The 20,146-nt window shown below is 55.8% G+C and overlaps 1 protein-coding gene across 16 annotated transcripts in view; it reads right to left on the reverse strand.

Annotated features, from left to right (window-relative positions):
* The window catches only part of uroc1 (urocanate hydratase 1), a 135,332-nt gene that overhangs the window by 86,937 nt on the left and 28,249 nt on the right, over positions 1 to 20,146 (reverse strand). For 2 of the 16 annotated variants that reach the window (XM_052017454.1, XM_052017446.1), the window contains exons 13-19: positions 13,124 to 13,196; positions 9,316 to 9,437; positions 6,285 to 6,358; positions 4,511 to 4,609; positions 3,679 to 3,778; positions 2,878 to 2,959; positions 38 to 137 (exon numbers count right to left, since the gene is read on the reverse strand). The exons of 8 other annotated variants lie outside the window; for them this stretch is intronic. In XM_052017454.1, coding sequence (XP_051873414.1) covers positions 38 to 137; positions 2,878 to 2,959; positions 3,679 to 3,778; positions 4,511 to 4,609; positions 6,285 to 6,358; positions 9,316 to 9,437; positions 13,124 to 13,196 — 650 coding nt within the window. The remainder of the gene's footprint in view (positions 1 to 37; positions 138 to 2,877; positions 2,960 to 3,678; positions 3,779 to 4,510; positions 4,610 to 6,284; positions 6,359 to 9,315; positions 9,438 to 13,123; positions 13,197 to 20,146) is intronic. 6 more of the 16 variants (XM_052017453.1, XM_052017449.1, XM_052017448.1 and 3 more) reach the window with 6 other exon arrangements.

Genomic DNA, 20,146 nt, shown 5'->3' on the forward strand with positions numbered 1-20,146 from the left:
CTAACTAACCCCATCTGTCTGCACATCTGTCACTCACCCCATTGGACACATCCCAGTTCAGCATCATCCTTGCCCGCTCCTCAGCGTCCTTGGAACCGTCGAGCACCAGTCCGAACCCACCATTTATCGCCTCTCCCCTGTGTAACAGGAAGGAAGTTGTAAACCAGTGAAGATCTCCCTCCACACCGTCCCATCGCACACTCCCAGGGTCAGACACAGGGTGAAGCTCCCTCCACACCGTCCCATCACACACTCCCAGGGTCAGACACAGGGTGAAGCTCCCTCCACACCGTCCCATCGCACACTCCCGGGATCAGACACAGGGTGAAGCTCCCTCCACACCGTCCCATCACACACTCCCAGGGTCAGACACAGGGTGAAGCTCCCTCCACACCGTCCCATCGCACACTCCCGGGATCAGACACAGGGTGAAGCTCCCTCCACACCGTCCCATCGCACACTCCCGGGATCAGACACAGGGTGAAGCTCCCTCTACACCGTCCTTATCAATCTTCCACCTATCACTTCGAGCTCTTGCTCCAGCCTTCCCTCTGCCTCTTTTTACTGACTGTCTCCCCTCTATCTTTCAGTCCAGAGGATCGGTTTCAACCCAAAATGCTGATCGCCCATTACCCTCCCCAGATGCTGCTCAACCTGCTGAGTTCCTCCAGTACTTTGCTTACTGCTCCAGATTTCAGCACCTGCTGTGTCTCCCTGTTGGATCTGCTCTGAGGTCAAGGCTATCCACATCCTTAAGATATTTTCCTTTTTGCTTAACCATGACCTCCCCTCCACCACAGTCGAGGTGTCTCATTCTGCTCTCACCTTCTCCTTGAGGACGTCTTGCCCGCTGCTCACCTTTCTCCCAATCTCCTTCGTCACTCAGTGGATCAGCCTCCGTAACTACCGCCACCTTCAACAGCATTCCGCCGCCAAACTCCCCCCCCCCCAGCTTCCTGCATTCCAAAGGGACCGTTCCCTCTGTTCTCCCAGCTCTCCAACCACATCCCTTCCCTGTGCAACTGTGCGGGATACACGACCCGTTGCCTTCCCTCCCCTCCCACCACCCAGGAACCAAACCACCCTTTCGTCGGCCGACGGCAGCCAGAGCTGACAGTGTGGCCTCCTCTACGTTGGAGATACCAAACACAGGCTGGGTGGTCACTCTGCTGAGCGCCACCGTTCAGTCCAGCAGTGACCCTGGGCTTCTTGTTGCCTGCCTCTTTAATTCGCCATCCCACCCCCACTCTGAGCTATCTCTTACATTGCTCCATCGATGTCCAACCAACCTTGAGGAACAGCACTTCATCTTCCAACTGGGCACGATGCAACCTTCAACTCTGGACAGTTTTCGGTAACCCCCCCCCTTTATTCCCAACTGTGGCCGTACCCTTGCTTCAATTTGCCTCTGCATCGTCTTGTTCCCTCTGACAGGTTGTAAAGTAATTGGTACCTTCTCAACCACAGTCTCCACCTCCCTTCACTGCAGCTTAAGGGTCTTTGACCTGGAGTGTTGATGTGGTCAACACTCTTCCCCACCGATGTGACCCGACCTTCTGAGTGGTTCCAGCAGTCTCTGTTTATATTTTGGATTTCCAGCATCTGCAGACTTTGCCCCAGCCTGAAGGAAGACATCACCACTCCTGCACTCAAATCCTCTGGTAACAAAGGCCAACAGACCACTTGCCTTCCTGATCACCTGCTCTCAGTGACCTGCGTACAGGCACACCCAGCTCCCTCTGAATATCAACGCACAAAACAAACTTGTATGCACCAAAATGGATAACTTCACATTCTTCCACATTATTGGCAGGTGGTTAGGAAAGGTTCAGAGGGATACGGGCCAAACGCAGGAACATCGACATTGTGGTCGGCAGGGACAAGTTGGCCAAAGGGCCTGTTCCGTGCTGTGTGACTCCACAAATCTTTTCCATAGGTAGGAGGGAATGGCCTTGTCAGCACAACATTGTGGGCCGAAGGGCCTGTTCTGTGCTGTACTGTTCTGTGTTCTATTTTCCATCTTTTGCCCACGAACTCAGCTGGTCCGTTTCCCTCTGAAGCCTCTTACATTTTCCCTGCTCACAACTGCAACCAGCTTTACATCCACAGTAAATTTGGAATGACGACATTTGGTCCCCTTGGCCAAATCCATGATCGAGGCTGTGACCTGCTGGTCAGGCACCGATCCCTGCGATACCCTCTAGTCGCAGCTTGTCAACCCGAGAAAAGTTTACCCCACCCTCATCACGTCTCAGAGGCGTACAGGAGGAAGGACTCGTCAGACAGCACCTCCCAAACCCACCACCTCCCCCACCCAGAAGGACAAAGGGCAGCAGATGCAGGGAACACCACCCCCTGGGAGTTGGCCACCAACTCACCCCACCACCGACACACGGCAGCAGCAGTGTGGACCATCTACAGGACGCACTGCAGCAACTCACCGAGAGACAGCACCTCCCAAACCCACCACCTCTCCCAGCGAGAAGGACAAGGACAGCAGGAGCACGGAGAACACCAGCCCCTGGGAGTTGCCCTCCGAGCCACACCCCATCCTGACTGGGAAATATATCGCCGTTCCTTCACCGTCACTGGGCCAAATCCTGGAACTCCCTCCCTAACAGCACTGTGGGGGCACCCACACCTCAAGGACTGCGGCGGTTCGAGAAGGCAGCTCCCCACCACCTTCTCAAGGGCAACTGGGGACGGGCAGTTAAATGCTGGCTCAGCCTGCGGAGCTCACAGCCCTTGAATGAATATCTAAAAAATCCTATACTTCCATACCTTCAATGTAATCCCTTCACCTCTGTCTCTGTAACATTGCCATATCGTACAGCGTTGTTCCTGAAAGCCACGCCTCATGCAAAGTGCTACACTCACCACCCCACACCTCCGCCATTGTGCAAAGCCACCCACGTCGCTCCTCGGAAAGAATCACCCACAAAGTTCTGCACTGCCATGTCTGGGGATGGAGAGAGTACAGCAGTGTCAGTTAACCGAACAGTTCTTGTTAACTATTCATCATTCAGCCAATCAGCAGTGAAGTTCTAAGAGGGATCTTGGGGTCCAGGTCCATCGCTCCCTGAAAGTGGCCATGCAAGCAGATAGGGGTGGGAAAGACGGCGTACGGCACGCTTGCCTTCATCGGGTGGGGCATTGAGTGTAAGAGTTAGCTGCAGCTGTATAAAACTTTGGTTGGGTCACACTTGGAGGAGAGGAGGTCGTGGGGGGATCTGATGAAAGGAATTAAAATCATGAAGGGTGTGACAGAGCGAGAGAGAGAGTGAGAGAAAGAGATGGGGAGAGAGAGGGGGGAGAGAGAGAGAGAGAGAGCAAGAGACAGAGAGACACACACAGACAGAGACAGACAGACAGACAGACAGACAGAGAGAGAGAGAGAGAGAGTTTGTATGTATTGTGAGAGAGATTGAGAGAGAGAGAGAGAGAGAGAGACAGAGAGAGACCAAATGGGCTCCTCCTCTGCTATAGACTGCTATAGTGTGGATGGACTTCTGTTGGGGAATGGCACTAAAGTTTACCGAGGTTGCTAAGTGAATTATGATACAGGTTACCCAGGATCTAATTAAACTGCAGCAAAGGCTCCACAGTTGAAGGAGTTCCAACTGGTCATCTGTGCACTGACCGTCCATCATGGGGTCGTTCAGAGGGAGAGTCACTGACCTGCACAAAATGCTGATCCATCGTAGATATTGGAGGTTTCTCTGAACGGGCTGTCCGTCCCACTCACATCGTGGTGGTCTCGGCTGATGACCACAGGAGCCTGCAGAGTTGGAGAGATTCCATTAAAGGGGAAATGTAATGATTGTAATGAAGGGGAAATAAAAGTTGTGGGGGGCTGTAGCTGAAGTTGAATAGGACGGGAGAGAGTTGGGAGGGGTGGGAGGGCAGTGGGATAGGAGGGGGAAGATGGACAGAAAGGAGAGAAGGGTGTGCTGAATAACAGGGAGAAGGATACAAGTGAATCTCTTGATGACTTTACCAAGACTGGAGGGCTCGAGTTACAGGGAGAGGCTGGACAGGCTGGGACTGTTCTCCCTGGAGAGAAGGGGGCTGAGGGGTGACCTTGTAGAGGTTTATAAACTCACGAGGGGCGTAGAAAGGGTGAATGATCACAGTGTTTTCCCCAGTGTAGGGGATTCTAAAACTAGAGGGCACAGGTTTAAGGTGAGAGGGGAAAGAGTTTTGTGAGCTTCATCTGTGAGCTTCACATTAGCAAGGAATTTCATTGCACCCCGGTGTGTATGACAATAAACTGATCTGAATCTGAGATTGACTGAGATGCAGAGAGGACAGGAGGGGCGGATTTCCCCACAGCGGATTGCTGTGGTATGGGACATCCTGTCTGAACGTACAGTGGGGGCGCGAGCAAATTCAACAGGGGCTTTCATGAGGAAACTGGAGGGGATAAAATGTGCACGTCTACTGGGAGAGGATAGGGGTGATGGGCCACATGGCCTCCTTCTGCGATATACAACTCTGCTCATGCTCTTACCTTGATCCTGCCCGCAGCGACGGCCTGGTTTATCGCCACTGCAATGGATATCCGGCCCCTCTGGTCTGAGTACAGAATGCGAGCTTGAGATCCAACCACCTGTGAGGAAGAGGGAGGGAGGAAAGGCAGAGGAAACCCTGTCAGCTCCAGGTGTCCGAGGGCGGGGGGGGGGTGGGGGGGAGGGTTCAGGTAACACAGAGCATAGAACGTAGAACGTAGAACAGAACAGCACAGGAACAGGCCCTTCGGCCCACCATGTCTGTGCTGAACATGATGCCAAATTAAATTAACTCTGCCTGCACATGAACCATATCCCTCCCTTTCCTGCCTATTCGTGAGTCTATGTAACAGCCCCTTAAACCCCTCTATCGTATCTGCCTCCACCACCACCCCTGGCAGCACATTCCAGGCACCCACCACCCTCTGTGTAAAAAAAACTTGCCTCCTTTAAACTTGCCCCCTCTCACCTTACGAGTGGAGAGGGGAGATGGCTGGTATAAAGAGATGGGGAGGGGTGAGACAGGAGCCCGAGGTGATTGGTGAGCTGAGGAGGGGTGATGTGGAGTCTCGGTTTGTCCTCACTTTTTAGAATATTAATGTGAACCATCTCACTGCAGCAAGGAGATTTGGATATTCTTTTCACTTAAGATGGGTTCCCAGTTGTAGATGCACAGTTCTATGAAACTACTTGTCCATACCCAAAATATTGAGGTAAAGTATACACTGTAACTATGAAAATTATATTCCATCACTTGATGTTATCTTTGTACCTAAAATATATAAAACTCAATGAACGTTGAGTTCAGGGAGATTTGTTAACCACGTCCTCCCTGTGTGTCAACTGAATAAAGATATGTTATGTCGACAGCTCTGCCCTCTGTCAAGCTTTGACCCCACCCCTCCCTGCAGTCCCTCTGCTTACTGACATAGTTGGCACAGATATGGACCACACCTCACAGTTCTCCTTCCCCCTCTGTAGACATTCAGGACACATTGAGGGTGATGTCTCTGAACTGGATCCAGGGACTCAGCAGTAGGCACACTGACTGATTAAATCTCTTCTCCCTAATGCCACTGGAGTGTGTGATGGGACGGTGTGGAGGGAGCTTCACTCTGTGTCTCACCCCAGGAGTGTGTGATGGGACGGTGTGGAGGGAGCTTCACCCTGTGCCTGACCCCGGGAGTGTGTGATGGGACAGTGTAGAGGGAGCTTCACTCTGTGTCTGACCCCGGGAGTGTGTGATGGGACTGTGTAGAGGGAGCTTCACCCTGTGCCTGACCCCGGGAGTGTGTGATGGGACAGTGTGGAGGGAGCTTCACTCTGTGTCTGACCCCGGGAGTGTGTGATGGGACGGTGTAGAGGGAGCTTCACCCTGTGCCTGACCCCGGGAGTGTGTGATGGGACGGTGTGGAGGGAGCTTCACCCTGTGCCTGACCCCAGGAGTGTGTGATGGGACAGTGTAGAGGGAGCTTCACTCTGTGTCTCACCCCAGGAGTGTGTGATGGGACGGTGTGGAGGGAGCTTCACCCTGTGTCTGATCCATGCTCCAATGTAACACTTGCGGAGAAGGGCAGAGAGGTGAGGTCACTGCTCCTGACCTCCAGCCATTTCGCATGCTTGGTCTGGGTAGTGTCTTCCTGGTGAAACAGTAATCCCCTGAGTGATGTCCCAGAGAGGTCCCTGGTTCCCAGCTGACAGCCGAGAGAGGAAGGAAAGAGCAACACACACGAGGTGTTGGAGGAACTCAGCAGGGCAGTTTCAGAGGATACGAACCAGCTTGTGTTTGGCGGCCTGACGGATCCATTGGATGTTGTCGGAGTATTGCTGCTTCACCGCCCCTTCGGTCTCTGCCAAACACAAACACATTGAGTGGCTTTAAAGTGAGATCACAGAATGGGGAGGAGGTCTCCGCAGGCAGGTGAAGAGGGAGACGTCAGGTCTCCCCCATAGAGCATCCCCCTGTGTGAGGACGGAAGTAATGGCAGTCAGGAAAGCAGAGGGAGCTTCATTCTGCACTGTTGTCCCTACCTTTGGGACTGTGTGACGGGACAGTGTAGAGGGAACTTCACCCTGTGTCTGACCCTGGGAGTGTGTGATGGGACAGTGTGGAGGGAGCTTCACCCTGTGTCTGACCTGTGCAGTTAGACACAATTTAGACAAGGAGATATCTGGCGCTGATTACTCGGGGTAATTGAGTTACCACAGGACACCCAGACTCTGAACTCATTTTGTAGCCAGAGTAATAAGTGTCAACCTCATCACTTGATGTTTGATTGGTTTTAATGTCGAATCCTCTCCTTTACTGGCTTGGACTAATGTTCTCTCTCCCGCGCACAAGCAGAATTGTTGAAGCTTCATCATGTGGGCCATGGGCATTGTTGGGGACAGCAGGTTAACCAATGTGCTGGAACACTAACTGTTCTGTTTGACTAGGCTGAGGCTGAGGAAGTGAAGTCAGGCTGTAAGCAAAGCCTGAATGTGATGAGAGGCGGTTGGCGTTTGGATGTAACCTTTCAGTGTTCAAACCCAACTTTGTGACCTCTGAATAGTTCTATGAGTTTGAAACATGTGCAAGTGTACTAACTTGCCAATAAAAGATTCCTGCATTTCCTTCCAACTGCACACTCACCTGTAAATCCTGGAACTTGCAGGCAGACATTTTAATTCAATTCCTGAAAGGTACTGATTTGAAGTTTCTTTTTCCAATGTGTCTGGGACACCTCCCTCAACACCCCTTCACACCCCCTCCCAGCGCCTGTTCTCTGGGACACCTCCCTCAACACCCCTTCACACCCCCTCCCAGCGCCTGTTCTCTGGGACACCTCCCTCAACACCCCTTCACACCCCCTCCCAGCGCCTGTTCTCTGGGACACCTCCCTCAACACCCCTTCACACCCCCTCCCAGTGCCTGTTCTCTGGGACACCTCCCTCAACACCCCTTCACACCCCCTCACAGCGCCTGTTCTCTGGGACACCTCCCTCAACACCCCTTCACACCCCCTCACAGCGCCTGGTCTCTGGGACACCTCCCTCAACACCCCTTCACACCCCCTCACAGCGCCTGTTCTCTGGGACACCTCCCTCAACACCCCTTCACACCCCCTCACAGCGCCTGTTCTCTGGGACACCTCCCTCAACACCCCTTCACACCCCCTCACAGCGCCTGTTCTCTGGGACACCTCCCTCAACACCCCTTCACACCCCCTCCCAGCACCTGTGAGACCACAGGACTGTAATGGCAACTGCTCTGCCTGGGACCACAAGAAACTGCAGAGAGTTGTGGACACAGCTCAGCACATCACAGACACCAGCCTCCCCTCCTTGGACTCTGTCTACACTTCTCGCTGCCTTGGTGAAGCAGCCAGCATAATCAAAGACCCCCACCCACCCCAGACATTCTCCCTTCTCTCCTCTCCCATCAGGCAGAAGATACAGGAACCTGAGGGCACAAACCACCAGGTTCAAGGACAGCTTCTATCCCACTGTGATAAGACTATTGAACGGTTCCCTCATAGGATGAGATGGACTCTTGACCTCATAATCTACTTTGTTATGACCTCGCACCTTATTGTCTACCTGCACTGCACTTCTCTGTAGCTGTGACACTTTACTCTGTATTCTGTGTTGTTTTTGCCCTGTACTACCTCAATGCACTGTGTAATGAATTGATCTGTACGATTGGTTTGCAAGACAAGTTTTTCACTGTATCTCGTTACCAGGTAACAATAATAAAGCAATACCAATATCAATAATGGGACGAGGCTGTGCCAAAGGTGAAGAGCCAGGCTACGAGGTGAAGGGTGCACCACTGGCCAAATCTGGCTAAGGCAGCTCTGACCCTCTTGGACAGTTGGTGAGTGAATGCCAGCCATGGGGGGAGGATGCATGGAGGGGGTCAGTTCTAGTTAAAGGAAAATTCTGGGGACTCCCAACAACGAGGGGAGGCTGAGCCAGACGGAGGGACTAAAGAACAAAACGTGGCCGTGAGCAAACATCAGAGGTAGGAGCAGGAGTGGGCCATTCAAACCCTTGATCCTGTTCTGCCACTCAGTGAGAAGCTCAGCTCTGCTCTCCCTTCTATTCCTGGTACCTCTCCCCCCTCGCTGATGGAGAATCCATCTCCCTGTGCCTTAAAGTTATTCACAGACTCTGCTTCCACCCCCCTCCAAGGGAGAGAGTTCCAAAGACTCACAACTTTTCCTCATTTCTATCTTAAATGGGCGGCTCGGTATGTTTTAAACAACAAGCCCTCATTCTTGGTTATCCCACAAGATGAAAACATTAAGATAAAATAAGATATTTATTTATTAGTCACATGTACATCGAAACACACAGTGAAATGCGTCTTTTTGCATTACTGAGAATGTGCTGGGGGCAGCCCGCAAGTATCACCACGCTTCCGGTGCCAACATAGCATGCCCACAGCTTCCTAACCCATACGTCTTTGGAAAGTTGGAGGAAACTGGAGCACCCGGAGGAAACCCACGCAGACACGGGGAGAACGTACAAACTCCTTACAGACAGCAGCCGGAATTGAACCCGGGTCGCTGGTGCTGTAACAGTGTTACACTAACTGCTGCACTACCGAATAACTCCTTTTGTGACTTCCACCAGCTCAGGATGTTCCAGACTTCTCTACAGTCAGTGAAATACTGTCAGTGTTACAACGGAGGAGACACATCAGCCATTTTGTGTACAGCAAGCTCCCACAATGTGATAATGACCAGTGGACCTGATTCAGTGATGTTGGGGGATGATAAACCCTGGCCCAGGGCACTGGGGTACAGTTCCCCAACCCACTCACCTTCCTCACTCATCATCTTCTCCAGGATCGAGCTCACGATGGCATCGGTCTCTGCCAGGTCATTGGGGTCAGCTGAGGTGCAGACCCAACGAAACGGCCCAAAGCCCAGGGAGAAAATGTCTCTGCAGAGGGGAAATGCAGCCATGGTTAACAAGGGCACTGAGACCTCAAAGAAACAGCAGCAGGATGAGGCCACTCGGCCCCACTATTCAACATGATCATGGCTGACCCGCCCCAGGCCTCATCTCCCCTTCCGTGCCAGTTCCCCATCGCCCTCAGTTCCATGACCTTTCATAAATTTAATTTACTTCCTTTTTAGATACCCCAGTGACCCAGCCTCCAGGGTAGAGAATTCCGGAGATTCATCACCTTCTGCAAGAAAGTCCTATGTATCTCGGTCTTAAGTGACCAGCATCTTACCTTGTAACTACATCCCATCACTCGAAATTTCCCCACTAGTGAAAACATCTCAACATCTACCCTGTCATAGAGTCATAGAGTCATACAGCACAGAAACAGGCCCTTCGGCCCAACTGGTCTATGCCGACCAAGATTCCCATCTAAGATAGTCCCAGATGCCCACGTTTGGCCCAGATCCCTCTAAACCTTTCCTATCCGTGTACCTGTCCCAAGTACCTTTTAAATGTTGTTAATGTACCTGCCTCAACCACTTCCTCTGGCAGCACGTTCCATATACTGACCACCATCTGGGTGAAAAAGTTGCCCCTCAGGTTCCTATTAAATCTCTCCCCTCTCACCTTAAACCTGTGTCCTCTAGTTCTTGATTCCCCAACCCTGGGGAAAAGACTGTGTGCATTCACCCTGTCTATGCTCCTCATGATTTTATACACCTCTGTAAGATCAGCCCTCAGTCTCCTAAGCTCCAATGAAAAAAGTCCCAACCTGCCCAGCCTCTCTCCATAACTCAGTCCCTGTCATGGCCCCTCAGGATCTTGTGTTTTAAGACGATCACCCCTCATTCTTCTGAACTCCAAAGAATACAGATCTAATTTCTTTAGCTGCTCCTGATAGAACGATCAGGATTAGCTAAAGAAATTAGATCTGTATTCCCATGAATAGCCTGGTGAATCTGTTCTGGACTGCTTCTGATGGCAGTGAACCCTTTCTTATATCAGGGGCCCAGAACTGTGCTCAGTTCTGCAGGTGTGGCCTCACCAACAGTCTGTACAACTGTGACAATACTTCCCTATTTCTAAATTCCAGCCCTCTTACAATAAAGGCCAGTTGGCCGTTTGCCTCCGAACCACTCGCAGCACTGGCTTGCTAACCTTTTGCGATTCATAGACTTCAGTAAGGCTTTTGACAAGGAAGGCAGGGCCCATGCAATCCTGGGCAATTTGACAAACTGGGTCCAAAGTTGGCTTGGTATAGGAGGCAGAGAGAGATGGTGGACAGTTGTTTTTGTGATTGAAAACTATGACCAATGGTGTACCTCAGGGATTGGGGCTGGGACCCTTGTTGTTCATTGTATACATTAATGATTTGGATAGGAATGTGGGACATATGATCAGTAAGTTTGCAGATGACATGAAAATTGGTGGTGTAGATAGAGTCATACAGCACAGAAACAGGCCCTTCGGCCCAAACGGTCCATGCCGATCAAGATGCCCATCTAAGCCAGCCCCATTTGTTCATGTTTGGCCCATATCCCTATCCATGTACCTGTCCAGGTGTCTTTTAAATGCTGTAACTGTACCCACTTCTACCACTTCCTCTGGCAGCTCGTTCCACACACCCACCACCCTCTGTGTGAAAAACTTGCCCCTCAGGTCCCCTTTAAATCTTTCCCCTCTCACCTTAAACCTGTGCCCTCTAGTTCTTGATTTCCCAACCCTGGGGAAAAACATGGGTGCTTCACCCTATCTATGCCTCTCATGATTTTATTCACCTCTATAAGGAGGGTAGTCTCGTACACCACAGGATGATACTGATCAGCTGGTAAATTTTGTAGAACAGTGGCAGATGGAATTTAATCCTGATACGTGTGAGGTGATGTACTTTGAGAGGTCTAATTAGGGTTGGACATACACAATGAACCACGGGGCCCTTGGGAGTCTTAAGGAACAAAAGGACCTTCGCGTACGTGCACAGATCCCTAAAGGTGGCGGACAGGTGGATAAGTTGGTGAAGAAAGACAGGATGCTTGCCTTCATTAGCTGGGACGTAGAATGTAAGAGCAAAGAGGTCATGGTACAGCTTTATAAAACATTGGTCAGGCCACAGCTGGAGTACTGTGTGCAGTTCTGGTCTCCACACCAAAGGACGGATGAGACTACACTGGAGAAGGTGCAGAGCAGGTTCACCAGGACGGTGCCTGGGATGGAGCAGTTCAGTCATGAGGAGAGACCAGAGAAGCTGGTTCTGTTCTCCCTGGAGTGGAGGAGGCTGAGGGGTGAACTGCTGGAGGTGTACAGAGTTATGAGGGGCATTGATGCTGTGAATAGTGAAAAACTTTTCCCCACAATGGAACCATCTATAACCAGAAGGTGTCAGTTTAAGGTAAAGAGTAAGAAGTTCAGAGGAGATCTGAGGAGAATTACTTTCCCCGGGAGGGGGGTTGGAATCTGGAATGCACTGCCTGAAGGGAGGCAGAGACTGCATGGAAGCTTATAAAAAATTACAGGGGACCTTGATCAGCTGCGTGTGTGGGCTGAGGATTGGCAAATGGCTTTCAATCCAGATAAATGTGAGCTATTGGATTTTGGGAATTAACCAGGGTACAACTTATACAGCGAATGGTAGGGCCCTGGGGAGTGTTATGGAACAGAGGGACCTGGGACTGCAAGTGCAGAGTTTGCTGAAAGCGGCATCACCTCAATGCACTCTGTACCACCTCAAGGCACTGTGTAATGAATTGACCTGTAAGATCGGTTTGCAAGACAAGTTTTTCACTGGACCTCGGTACAAGTGACAATAGTACACCAATAACAATCCAGGGTGGTGAAGAAGGCGTTTGGCAGGCTGGCCTTCATCAGTCAGGGCACTGAATATAGAAGTTGGGAAGTTATGTTACAGTTATATAACATGTTGGTGAGGCCGCACTTGGAGTATTGTGGGCAGTTTTGGTCACCATGTTATAGGAAAGATGTTATTAAACTAGAAAGAGTGCAGAAAAGATTTACCAGGATGTTGCCTGGACTTGAGGGCCTGAGTTACAAGGAGAGGTTGTGTAGACTAGGACTTTATTCCCTGGAATGTAGGAGATTGCAGGGTGCCCTGACAGAGGCGTATAAGGTCATGAGGGGCAGAGACAGGGTGAAAGCACACAGTCTTTTTCCCAGGGAGGGGGAGCTAAAAACAAGAGAGCAGAGGTTTAAGATCAGAGGTGAGAGATTTAAAAGGGACATCAGGGGCAGCTTCTTCACACAAAGGCTGGTGCGTATTTGGAATGAGCTGCCGGAAACAGTGGTTGAGGAGGGCACATTAGCAACGTTTAAAAGCCGTCTGGATAAGTCCATGGATAGGAGAGGGAGATGGGCCAAATGTGGACAGATGGAACCAGTTCACTGGGCAACACAGTCGGCATCGATGAGTTGGACCGAAGGGCCTGTTTCCGTGCTGTTTGACTCTTTGACACAAGAACACCAAGATCCCTCTGTACCCACTCACCTGCAGTCCCGCTCCATTCAGATAATCCTCTGTCTTCATATCCCCCTGACCCGAGTCCTGGAGTCATGGCTCCCACCAGTGCCCGTGACACTCGGCACTGAGGCTGGTTAAGGAGGGGGAGAGTCCCCATTCCCACCGACCGGACACAACACTGTCTCCCCCCGCACCACACACTCACCCCATGATATGCTGCACGTAGGAGGGGTACTTGAACTCTGTCCCCCCACCTCCATCCTTCATGACATCAGCACCTGGGGAGCATTGAACAGAGAACATGTTCTGAGTGTTACCTTCAGAGATGAGATCGGCGAGTGGTGGGAATATCGGGGCTTCTGAACCATGGTCTGTGTGACCAGGGCAGGAGGTCACACCCTAGGCACTGAGCAGTCGGGTTAGGCTGCAGTAACTGGGCCCCATGGAACCAGAACTATAGAGAAGGAGAGCTGCAGAGTGTAGTGGACTCTGCCCAATACATCACGGGCACATCCCTCCCCACCATCGGGAGTATCTACAGGAGGCGCTGCCTCAAGAAGGCAACGTCCATCATCAAATATCCCCACCATCTGGCCCATGCCATCTTCTCACAGCTCCCATCGGGCACGAGGTACAGAAGCCTGAAGTCCCACACCACCAGGTTCAGGAACAGCAACTTCCCTTCAACCATTCGGTTCTTGAACCAACCGGCACAACCCTGCTTTATCTGATGCTCTGTGCCTGTGATGCTGCTGCAAGTAAGTTTTTCATTGCACCTGTGCACACATGGACTTGTGCAGATGACAATAAACTTGACTTTGATTTTGAGGCCATTCTGTCCACGGTCTCTGTGCTGGTCAGGAAAGAGCCACGCAGACTAACCCCACCTCTCTGCCCTGGGTCCACAACACTAGAGGTCATAGTTCATCCCAGCGCTGTGTAAATGTGTGGGGGTCTCTGCCTCACCTCCCCCTCCCCACCTCAGACAGTGAGTTCCACACCCCACACCCCACACCCCACACCCTGTGGGAGATTTAACATTTTGGGCACGATGTACAAGGGGGACATGAGAAATATTTTCTGAGAGGTTGGTGGTGATCTGGAACTCACTGTCTCTTGGGGAGGTGGGTACAGTTGAAGAGGGTTTCCAAAGGGGATTGGATGGGCGCTGGAGAGGTAATTGTTTACAGGGCCATGGGGAGACAGTGGGAGGTGGGATAGACATTGGATGGTCAGGCTCAGAGCTTGAGGCGATACACTTGGCTCAAACACCTCATCGAGCCATAGAGAGATACAGACTGGACACAGGCCCTTCGGCCCACCGAGTCTGTGCTGACCGTCAACCACACATTTACACCAATCTGATAGGATTTCCGATATTAAAGCCTTAATTTTATTCTTTCCACATTATAATTCCCTTCCCATCGCCCCCCGTTCCCCCCCCACTGGCCTCGACACCTCACCCACACACTGGGGGGCAATGTACAACTGACACGCACCTTGTTGGGATGTGGGAGGAACCGGGAGCACCCAGAGGGAACCCACAGTCACAGGGAGAACGCGCAAACGCCGCGCAGATAGCGCCCGAGGTCGGGATTGAACCGCAGTCACTGGAGCTGCTATACCACTGGGTCACCCTCACATCACACTTTCTTCTATTTCCTTATGACATAGAAGAAGGCCATTCAGCCCATCGAGTGTATGCCAACTCTCAGAGCCATCCCATCAGCCCCATTCCGCACATGTCCCTGTCAGACACGAACCCCCCAGTTCTCCTGCTCCCCTCACCGCCGACACAGGGGGTAACCTACAGGAGTCAACCAGCTGAGGGAAGAGCTTCTGTCCCTCCTTCCAAGGATTGTGGATGGAGTTTGGGGGAGAGAAGGAGGGAGAGGAATCCGGGAGTGTGAGGCTACAGAACAGAACGGGACACACCTTCACCAACGGTACAGTCCACAACGGCAGGGAACTTCCAGAGTGAAAGCTAAACCGAAAGCAATGGCTGCCAGGGTCCTCAGTGTCTTCAGGAGTGGAGCGAGAGGCAAACATCGGATTGTGAGTGGGATTGTCCAGGCCGGGGAGCAGGGAGAGTTGGCGATGGGGGCAGTGGGCATACACCCTCTCATTCTGGATCGGGTGACCCCTGACCACCAGAGAAGAAGGCAGAAAGGTTGCAGTTCTGTAGCACCTTTCACAACCTCTGCACCCCAAGGAACTCAGTCTTGTAAAGCAAGGAATGGTGAACTCAGCCTGTGCATGGGAAGATCCCACATTAAGAGAATGACGAAATGATCTGTTTGAGGGTTAGACATTGACACAGGACACTGGGGGGTGTGGAGGGAGCTCTCTGTTTTTCTTTGACAGAGCGGCTTTGGGGTCAGTTAAGACCATCTGAGTACTCCCTCAGTACCACCCCTTTTTTTTAATAATAAACGTTTATTCACTAAAAGCACTACAAAAGACAACCAGTGTCAATACACGACATCTGATACAGAAAAGAAGAAACTACGCAACGACATACTACGGTAGAGAATGCAAACTAATACTACCGAAACACACACGCGACTCTACACCCGTCAACGCGACACTTCAAATAAGAATCGCGTCCGTACCGTCCACGACACACACGATCCCCTGAGGGGCCCACCGAGCGCGGAACTCGGCTAGGGTGCCCGCGGAAACCGCATGCTCCCTCTCTAGACGCACCCGCGCGCACACGTAAGCGCGGAAGACGGGCAGGCAGGCTGACCTGCCGGGACCCTCGGCTGCCCGCCGCCGCGTCCCGTGGATGGCCAGCTTGGCCAGGCCCAGCAGGAGACCCACCAGGAGATCCGCCGCGCGCCCCTCCCCGCACCGCACCGGGTGCCCGTAGACCAACAGCGCCGGGCTGAAGTGCAACCAGAACTTCAGCAGCAGCCCCCGCAGATACTCAAAGAGGGGCTGCAACCTCTCGCACTCCGCGTACGCGTGGTACACCGTCTCCTCCCGGCCGCAGAAGTGACAGGCGGCCGGAATGTCGGTGAACCGGCTCAGGAAACGGTTGCACGGCACGGCCCGGTGCAACACCCTCCACCCCAGGTCCCCGATGTACAGCGGGAGGACTCCCGCCTAGAGGGACCCCCACCGGGGACCGCCCTCGCTGCCCGCCGGCAAGACGGACCGCCATGGCGTGTCCGGCCGGCAGACCAGGGCGAGGAAGTGAAAGGTGTGCAGGAGCAGCCCGTACAAGAACCGCCTCGGCGCCTCACGGAACGGCACCATCGGTGTGTCCGCAGGCGGCTCAGGTTGTGCCGCGCCGCCTCCCGCGAGAGACGCTGGGCCCTGGGCCCGACCAGCAACTCCGGCGGGGCTGGCGCCGGCGCGGCCAGGACCCCCCCGGCACCCGCCATGACTGGAGGGGGAGCGGCCGTGCGCTCGCCGCGCGACACCGCGCCCCACACCGGCATCAGATCCCGGTAGAACCCGGGCAGTTCCCACGGGGCGGCTCGGCCGACACCCGCCGCCGGGAGACGCGCCCCCTCCCGGAGGCAGCGTCCCCGGCGGAGGAAGTAGGTGGCCAGCGCGTGCTACCGCGGGGGATTCTCCGCGTACAGGTACCTCTGCAGCGCCCGGAGGCGGAGGGCCGCCAGCTGGGTGCGCACGCACACCAGCGACTGACCCCCCTCTGCCGACGGCAGACTCAGGACCGCCGCGGAGACCCAGTGCCTCCGGCCGCCCCAGAAGAAGTCCGTCAACCTCTTCTGGGTGGTGGCGACGAAGACGTTGGGCGGCACCAGCGTGGCCAGCCGGTACCACAGCATGGAGGCCACCAGCTGGTTGATGACCAGCGCCCTGCCCTGGTACGAGATCGCCCGGAGCAGACCCAACCAGCGCCCCAGCCGGACGGAGACTTTCACCCCCAACTCCTGCCAGTTCCCCGGCCAGGAGCCCTCGGCTGGGGACAGGTAGGCCCCCAGGTAGAGAAGGTGCGTCGTGCTCCACTCGAAGGGCCGCAACTCCTCCGGCAGGGAGTCCGCCCGCCACGGACCCACCAGCAGGCCCGAACACTTCGCCCGGTTGATCCTGGCGGAGGACGCGGCCGAGTAGACCCGCTGGCACTCGCGCATCCTCCGCAGGTCCGCCGGGTTGGTGACCGCCAGGAGGACGTCGTCGGCATAAGCTGAGAGGACGACCTCCGTCGCCGGCTCTTGCAGGACCAGACCCGTCAGACGCCTCCAAAGGAGGCACAGGAATGGTTCCACGCAGACCGAGTACAACTGCCCCGACATGGGGCACCCCTGACGCACCCCCCTCCCGAAGCGAAAGGGCGCCGTCAAGGACCCGTTGACTTTGACGAGGCTCTCCGCGGCAGCGTACAGCAGCCGGATGCGGGCCGTGAAATGCGGCCCGAGCCCGAACGCGCGCAGAGTCCCGAACAGGTACCCGTGATCCACCCTATCGAACGCCTTCTCCTGATCGAGGGAGAGGAAGGCGGCCGACACCCCGGTCTCCCAGCACAGGTACATCAGGTCCCGGATGAGGTAGACGTTGTCCTGGATGGACTGGCCCGGGACCGTGTACGACTGGTCCGGGTGGACCACCTGGGCCAGCATGGAGCCCAGACGATTGGCCATTGCCCGGGCGAACACCTTGTACTCGGCGCAGAGGAGGGACACCGGGCGCCAGTTCCACAGACTGCGCAGATCCCCCTTCTTGGGCAGCAGGACCACGACCGCCCTGCGCCAAGAGAGGGGCATCTCACCCGTCGCCAGGCTCTCCCCAAGCACCCTCGCGTAGGCTACCCCCAGGACGTCCCAAAAAGCCCGGAGGAACCTGACCGTCAGTCCGTCCAGCCCCAGGGCCTTGCCCCACCGCAGCTGGTCCAGGGCGCCGGTCAGCTCCTCCAGACTCAGGGGAGCCTCCAGCTGCTCGACAGCCTCGGGGCTGACTCGTGGCAGACCCTCCCAGAGAGTCGCGCACGTCTCCTCGCTGGACGGATCCGGCGAGAACAGGGCCGCGTAAAACGCGCGGACCTCCCGGACGATTCCCACCTGATCCGCGACCGAGGACCTGTCCTCCGCCAGCAGCTCTACGAGCCGCCTGCAGACACCCCACCAGCTCTCCAGAGAGTAGAAGAAGGGCGAGGCGTGGTCCAGGTCCCGCAGCATCTGGACCCGCGATCGCACGTACGCGCCTCGGGTCCTTTCGAGCTGCAGGTCCCTCAGTGCTTCCTTCACTCCCCGGTACCTGCGCCAGAGGGGCGAGTCCTCGGCGGTCGCTCCCTCTCGAGCTGTTCAATCTCGGACACCCGCCCCTTGGTCGCCCCCCGCGCGTACTCCTGGCAGAAGAGACGGACGTGGGCCTTGCCCACGTCCCACCAGAGCCTCGGGGAGAAGCCCTCCAGCTCCTCCTGCCAAGCCTCCCAAAACAGGCGGAACGAATCCCGGAATCGCCGGTCGTCCAGCAGCCGGTTGTTGAAGTGCCAGTACGAGGACCCCCCCCTCGCGGGCCGCGGACTGAGCGCCACCCACACCAGGCGGTGGTCCGAGCACGCCACCGGCCGCATGGAGGCCGCCGACACGCAGGAGACGTGCGCCTTGGACACGTATATCCGATCGATCTGGGAACCCCCTTCTCCCCCCGACCTCCGCGAGAAAGCACGGGAGTCCGGATGAAGGTTCCTCCAGACGTCGACTAGGTCGAAGGATCCCACCAGGTCCCGCAACATCCACATGGACGCGCGGCTGCATTGGGGCCCGGAGCGATCCCTCTCCCTGAGGGTGCAGTTGAAGTCACCCCCGAGGATGACCCACTCGCCCCGATCGAAGGAGCCCACCAGGGCGGACACCTCCCAAAAAAGCGCGCTTGCGTTGGGCCGAGCTCGGGGGGCGTACACGTTGACGAAGTGCATCAGCACGCCGTCCGAGCGCACGGCCAGATGAAGCAGACGGCCCGGCACCAGTTCCTGAACCTGCAATATCTCCGGCTGGAAGGTCGGGGCCAACAAGATCGCCACCCCGCTCGAAGTGGAGCTGAGGTGACTCATGTAGACCCCCCCCACCGCGCCGCTCCAGGAGCCAGGCGGACTCGTCTCCCGGAACGGTGCGGGTCTCCTGCAGGAAACTCACCGTGTACCTCCCGTCCCGCAGGACCGAGAGGTGGTGGAACCTGCGGAGAGACCCCCTGCTGCCATTGATGTTCAGGCTGGCGACGGTGACCCTCATGACGGCTGCGGTGCGCTCCCCCACCCACACTGCAGGTGGAAGGAGCGGGGCTCCCTGCCTAGCTCCCCTGCACCCTACACCTAGCCGCCACAGCCTTCAGCAGCTTGTTGAACCTGCGCCTCTCTTTCTGGTCCAACGCTGACACCCCCCACCCCCGCTCGAGGATGTCGTGGATAGAACGCACGACTCCCGGCAGATCCGCCCAGCGGGAGGCGGCCAGCTCGTCCCTGTGCTGCCAACCCCGGGTTTCCTCCAGGAACTCCCGGATCTCCTCCACGGTGACGGGCTGCGACGCGGCGCCTGGGACGAGGTAGTCCTCCAGCTCGGCGTCGAAGGAATCCCCCTCGCCGTCACCGCCGCACCCCAAGCTCTCGTCCTCCTCCGGGCAGTCGCCGCCGCCAGGCAACACGCCCGCCCCGGGCCGGGCCAGAGCCCCCCCCGACAGTCCCGCCCCGGGGGCGACCCCACTCCCAGGACCGGCGCCCGGAGGAGACTCCACCGCCCCCGGGCCTGGGAGCCCGGCCGGACCTCGGCCCCGAGGTGGGGCGGGACCGGACCCCCACACACCGTCACCGCCCCCCCCGGACGGGCGGCTCACAGGCCTTCGCGGAGCTCGAACGGAGGACACGGGTCGCTGGGGCCTCTCCCGCCGCCACACCCTGGTCTCCCCCTCCGCCAGCGGCACTAGGAGGGTCCCCGTCCTCCCCACTCACTGGGGTACCCTCGGTCCGCGCCACCAAGCAGGCCGGCGACCCGGGGGCGACCCGACCCCCCTCAGACGCAGGGGCGGAGCGCACCCTCTCGGGACTCCTGGCCTCGATGGCGGCCACGAGCCGGGAGACCACCGCCCCGGCCAGCACCCCTCCCTCAGGCGACTCCGGTTCTGCGGGGTCCTTGGCGGGGCCATCCCCCTCCCCGGTGGGCGCGCACTCCGAGCGCACGGTCTCGACCGAGGGTGGGTCCTCTCCCTCCGACTGCCCCCGCACCGTGGCACTTCCCCCCGGCTCAGGGGACGCAACCCTGAC

Source organism: Pristis pectinata, chromosome 6 (assembly GCF_009764475.1).
Source record: "Pristis pectinata isolate sPriPec2 chromosome 6, sPriPec2.1.pri, whole genome shotgun sequence".
Taxonomy (NCBI): Eukaryota; Metazoa; Chordata; class Chondrichthyes; order Rhinopristiformes; family Pristidae; genus Pristis; species Pristis pectinata.